We start from the raw sequence: 6217 nt of genomic DNA on the forward strand, positions 1-6217 counted from the left end.
ACAGGCGCTGTAGGGTAGCAAGGGTGGAGGCAGAGACAGTTAGGCTATGGAAATTCTCAAAGCAAGAATGATAGTGGCTTTTGGAGGCTGGATATATTTTGGAAAGTAAGCCAAAAGGATTTGTTGACAGATTAGATGAGGATTACGAGAGAAAGAGAAGAATCTAGGATCACTCCACTGTTTTGGCCTGAGCCTTACAAAAAGTCTTTATATTCCAAATGAATCATTGTTTTGCTAATGATTTAATCAATGGGAAATTGAGAGTGTACATCAGAGGAAGAGACAAATACTGCTTTAAGTATATGTGTTTTAAGTATATTAAAAAATCATCTATTCATTTAGTAACCTCCTCATTAGTAATCTATTCATTAAGTATCTACTGTGTACCAGGCACTGGTGCTTTCAAAAAATACAAAGATGAAATGTTTCTGTCCTGGAAAAATGCTTATAATGTCTTCTGGGGAAGAAAGACTTACAAACTGCTAGTATAACGTAATGTAAATACTAATAATATAGGGCTGTGAACAAAATGTTCCCTGGGAGAGTCAAGGGACACTTTATGAAGTCTCTTTTAGGAGGTGGCATTTCCAGTATAAGGAAGAGTAGAAATTTTGCTACTGGTAAGGAGAAGAATGTCATGGCAGGCACTTAAGTATTAGGATCAGCCAATTCAAATCTCTATGTGAAAACATTTTAAAGTAACACTATTAATACCAGTTAATACTAATAATACCTATTAATTTACAGAAAAAGAAAGCAGGAAATGGTGGAGCTCCATCAGGTTCTACTAATTCAGTGTCTTCTCTTCACCCTGTGAAAGAACATGGTGTGTTGTTTGAGTGCTCACCTGAAAACTGGACTGATCAGAGAAAAGCACCACCAGTTATGGCTTACTGGGTAGTAGGGTAAGGCGGAAAAAAAAGAATTCAAAAGTGAATTAAAATGTAAGAAAAATGAAAGAAAAGTGGTAAAGGAGATAAACGTTAAGATGTAGGCATAGAATTATTAATCTAACTATAATATTTTAATATATTTTAGAATTTTATTTTATTTGCTAAGTATCTCCTTCGAATTCCTCCCAAATCTTTTTTCTATTAAAAAAAATAGCTTATTCAGTTATCTTACAAAATTACGTTAGTAAACACCAAAGGATAATGACGCTACAATTTTATTGCTATTTCCTTCCTTCCATCCCTGCTTCCTTCCTTTCTTCCCTCTCTCCTCCTTTCTTCCCTCTCTCCTCCTTTCTTTCCCTCTTCTCTTCCCCTCTCCTCTCCCTGCTGACCCCCAGCAACTGTAAGACCCTGCCTGACCTGGCCTGTGCCCACCTCTCTGTTTCCGCCTTCTATCTCTCTCCTCCTCCATCCCCTGTGCACAGCCACATTGGCCCCAATCGAATCTTGTTCTTGCTACTCCTTCTGTGTGGGGTGTTCTACCTCTCAACCTTTGCATGTCTGGCTCTTTGATATTCAGACCACTGCTCACAGGTCACCTTCTCAAAGAAAGGATTCATGATCTCTTTCCCACATTAGTTGTTCTCTGTTATATCACCCCTTTATTGTTTATTTTCTTGTTTATGGTCTTTCTGCCCCTCACTAGAATGTCAGCTTTATGAGCTCAGGAATCGTATCTGTCTTGTCTACCACTGGTACCTGTAACAGCACCTGGCACGTAGTCACTTGATAAATAGGTAACAATTTAGTAAATGGAGATATGCTTGGCAAGATGTGGTAGTGGGTGGGTGATATAGCAAACACAAAGATAAAATTACAGTCATTGCATCTAATGGTCATACATGTAGCAGAATAAATATGAAATATGCTCAAATGTCTATATATTTATGGATATATATTCTATGGATATAGATATCTTTATAGAAAGATAGATGTATATATATGTAATAAATTAGTTGATACAACCAAATGCTATGGGAATTCTGAGGAAGAGGGAAAAATCTAAACTAGGATTACAAAGAAAGGCTTAGAGATTCCATTTGAGCTGCTTTAGAAAATGAATTGAATTTGAATAGAACATTCTAGGAAAAGGATGAGACAAACAAAGACCCACACAAGGGAAATCATAAGGCATAGCAGTGAGTAGACTGGTTTGCCAGGATGGTAAAGGAATGACATATACAAAGATAAAGTGAAAGATCAAGCTGGAAAGCTAAGTCAGGACCACCAAGGAGAGCCGTCGATTCCTGACTAAGGAATTGAATTTTGAGGGAAATATTGAGTCACTGACGGTTCTTTGAGTTGGGGTAAAGAACTGATGGCGGAAGGGGCACAGAGATGAGACTAGTGTACTGGACACCTAACATGAGTACTAGGCTGTATGACAGATGCTTTACAGACATCCAAAGCAGTAGTTCCCATGTGCTAGTCCATGGGATTTAGAATCGCTGAGTCACTTGTTAAAATCAGAGATGCCTGTGCCCCACCCCAGACCTCCTGAACCAGAATTTATGGGAGTGGGACTCTGTGTTTTTAGTAAGCTCCCTTGTGATTCTGATGTGTAACCAGCCAAACTTGAAAGCATCAGCATAGGCTTAACTCCATGTAGTGAGATCAGGGCTGTGTTATTGGAAGACTAAGCTAGGAGCAGCAGGTGGAATAGTGTAGACACAAGAGAGAATAGAGAGATAAGAAGAACAGTTAGGGACACACACAGGTGTGCAGTGGAGACTTAACTACATTCACAACAATTGGAATAGAATCAAGAGGGGTTGAATTATGATGATGCAGATCTATGTCAAATAGAGAAATTTAAAGAAGTCAGGCAGAACTACCCCTGATTTAAATAGTTTGATTTATATACATTAGTTTTGATTAAATAGATTAAAATTTTAACTCTTTAAGAAAACCAAATAAAGTTTCAATGTTAATCCCAACTCAATACTATCTATAAAAAGAACTATCATATATCTAATGTTTTAATAGTAATTAACCTTTAGAAAGTAAATGGCAATGTTTAATAACTATTGTACTTAAAATGATGGTAACACCATTAGCTTTATTGTAATAATAATGACTAAATTTAATATTTAAAAACTGAAGGATATGGTAATACATATTAATAAAATAGACTTTTTACACTCTGGAAAAATTAAAATAATTGACCTAAGGCATATATTATTTATTTAAAAATAAACCTAGCTGGATTTCCCCTACTAGATTAGTGGTTTTTGATTTATCACTGATTCTTTCAGAAACAAAAAAAATAAAATAAATTGAAAGGTTGGAGTTCTTTCCCTTTGTTTTTTGTGTTTTGAATTTCTGAAATGAGTGTGTTCTTTTCCTCTACAGGAGACTCTTTCTTCATCCCAAACTTCAAGAACTTTACGTCTGTTTTCACGACTCAGTAACAGAAATTGCCATCGAAATGGCTTTTAAATTGTTCTTTGGATTAACCTTGTAGTTGTGTTTTCTTGATGTACGGCAACACTGTGCCTGGAGCATTGAGCAATGGTAGAATTGCTGACATTCATACACAGAGAGAGAAAGTTTAGCTTCTTTTCCCTGTTCAGTATTGAACGTAATATTGTTAAATATTGAGATGATATGCTGTTGGATTTGATGCACTAAATCCTGTGTAGTATTGTGAGACTTTTGAAAAGATACTTGATCAAAATATGAAGAAGGGATTGTTAACTTGTTTCCATTTTGGTATATAACATTAATTTATTGACTAGTTTGAAATAATGTGAAGTGCTTTATATAAAATTAATATAGGACATATTTATCTTGGTTAAATGCTCAATTCATTGTATATCTTTCTCAAAACCAATATTGATATCTGGTGAAAGAATCATGAAATTGGGAGGACATGACCAAGTTCTGTAACTAATTAGTGCTGTGACCATGAGCAAGTCTTTGTACCTCTCTGAGCTCAGTGTTCTCTACAAATGAGATGATTGCATTGAAGTTTCTAAAGTCCCTCTTAAGTAAAATGTGCAGGATTTTTTTCCTCTTGCCTGTTGGTCAGTACGTACATTCGTAATGTCCAAGTTCTGCTTCTTTATTAGAGCAAACACTTTTCTTTAGTTTAAGTATTTTAATAGATACCTCACTGTAAGGGAAGAGCGGAGGAATGAAAATTAAACTTATTGTTTTATTTATTTGATTTCCTTTACTCTTTCAGGTCAGCTCTGTTTTGAGTAGGATATATTTTTAAACTGTCCACAAACTTTCATTGTTTCTCTTTTTGTTAAAATTTATTCAGGTATACACACACATTTTATACGGTTCATGGATTTCAGGAAAGTTGTATGTAAATTTTTTTAAAACCTAATCATGTGAAAGACACTGAAAAAGTTGGCTAAAGAAATCCTATAGTGACTTCTTTTGTTAAATACTAATTTTTGCCTTACAAATATAGATCGTTATGTATTGGTTTTCCCAAAAAGGGATGCTTTAATGAGCAATAATTTACTTGAACTTTAGTAGAGAAAGAAAACTAATGGGATGAGAATTTTCTTTGGCTGTGAGAATTTGGTGGATTGAGAGGAAAGAAGAACATAACAAATACCACATATTTGATTGACATTTACCAATGCATTGTCCTGAAGTCTCAGATGCCCCTAAAACTTTACAGTACTGAGTTCTTTCTTCAGGACTTAAGCTTTGGAAGACAAATTATGCCAGCACATCTCAAGCCAGTCTCTGCATTTCCCCTGCGTCAAACATGAGCCCTGCAGCTTAGTCAGAACCAGCTGCAAAACACAGTGGGTGCACCATTTGAAACATTTGGTCTTAGAAACACTGTTATCCCTCTAGCGTCTGCTTAAGAGATTTTCACCCAGGGGTTTAAGATGCAAACCACTGTATTAGTCCCATTAGTGACTTGTGGGCCTTAATTTTGGCATTCAAAGTAGGGCAAGAAACCTTGGTTCTTGAAATGTAAAAAATGCTTGAAATAGCCTCCCCTTAAGATCACAATATTGGTCAAATGGTAGATACTTTACTACTGTCTTAGGACTGCTTATGTACATACAGTCAGGCGCTGCATAACAACGTTTTGGTCAATGATGAACTACATATACAATGGTAGTCCCATAAGATTAGTACCATATAGCCTAGGTCCGTAATAGGCTACACCATCTAGGTTTGTGTAAGTACACTCTATGATGTTTGCATAATGACAAAATCGTCTAATGATGAATTTTTGTCTAAACATATCCCCGTCGTTAAGCGATGCGTGACTGTATATACAGGGTATTAAGGCACTTTGTTTAAAAGTATTTATTAAATGTCTTAAATTTTTTGATATGTCCCCCAAAACACCATGAGCTGTTTTTATTACTGAGAATTATTAATAAATGCAGCTATTGATCAACTTAGATTTTCAAACAGACTGAACTAAGACGGGTTTTATCATAGGGGACTTTTTGTTTCATTTAATGAAATTTTGGTCTGTTGAACTGCTTTCCTCGTGTCAAAGAATCATGAGACCACTGCTCAATAACTGAAATAGAAAGTTATTTTTGTAGCAGACTACTAATCTTCATAAGGGGAAAATCATTTGCTACATTGTGGAGTACACGATAATGTCCATGTTGCAAAGACATTGCATTCTTAAGAAATAAAACCAAACATTACCTTGGTTTTCATCTCTAAATGGATATTGAAGTAAAGCATTGTAAGTAAACTTAGCTGCCAGTTTTTCCAAATATGTTCAGATTCACATCTGAAAGTAGATGAGTCTCATTATTGGACAATAAGTGTCTATCTGCCACTTTATTAAATAAAGGAGTACAGATACCCCAGAGGTATGCTTTAGCAGATACAGAAACATTCTTTCTTTTTTTTTTTTTCTTAAAGATTTTATTTTTTTCTTTTTTCTCCCCAAAGCCCCCGGGTACATAGTTGCATATTTTTTAGTTGTGGGTCCTAGTTGTGGCATATAGGATGCTGCCTCAGCATGGCTTGATGAGCGGTACCATGTCTGCACCAAGGATTCGAACCCTGAGCTGCCGAAGCACAGCCCATGAACTTAACCACTCGGCCACAGGGCCAGCCCCCAGAAACATTCTTAAGGTGGATTTTATTAGCATCCTGCAAATGTTCCCTTTCACCAAAGACTATTAATGCAAACGATTCTATAACTACCATTTTAAAAAATATCAAGTACTGTCTTATCACCATCATATATTTTTTAGCCCCCAAAATTATATTTTAGGTCAAACTCCCCCCTCCCCTTTCTTTAGCTCTCTCTTTTT

At 35.8% G+C, this 6217-nt stretch overlaps 1 protein-coding gene across 4 annotated transcripts in view; it reads left to right on the forward strand.

Annotated features, from left to right (window-relative positions):
- INTU (inturned planar cell polarity protein) overlaps window positions 1-5907 on the forward strand; it is a 71311-nt gene extending 65404 nt beyond the window's left edge. For all 4 annotated transcript variants that reach the window (XM_046657522.1, XM_046657523.1, XM_046657524.1 and 1 more), the window contains 2 exons: window positions 748-905; window positions 3306-5907. In XM_046657522.1, coding sequence (XP_046513478.1) covers window positions 748-905; window positions 3306-3417 — 270 coding nt within the window. In that variant the 3' untranslated portion in view covers window positions 3418-5907. The remainder of the gene's footprint in view (window positions 1-747; window positions 906-3305) is intronic.
- Window positions 5908-6217: the final 310 nt, after the last annotated feature.

Source organism: Equus quagga, chromosome 3 (genome assembly GCF_021613505.1).
Source record: "Equus quagga isolate Etosha38 chromosome 3, UCLA_HA_Equagga_1.0, whole genome shotgun sequence".
Taxonomy (NCBI): Eukaryota; Metazoa; Chordata; class Mammalia; order Perissodactyla; family Equidae; genus Equus; species Equus quagga.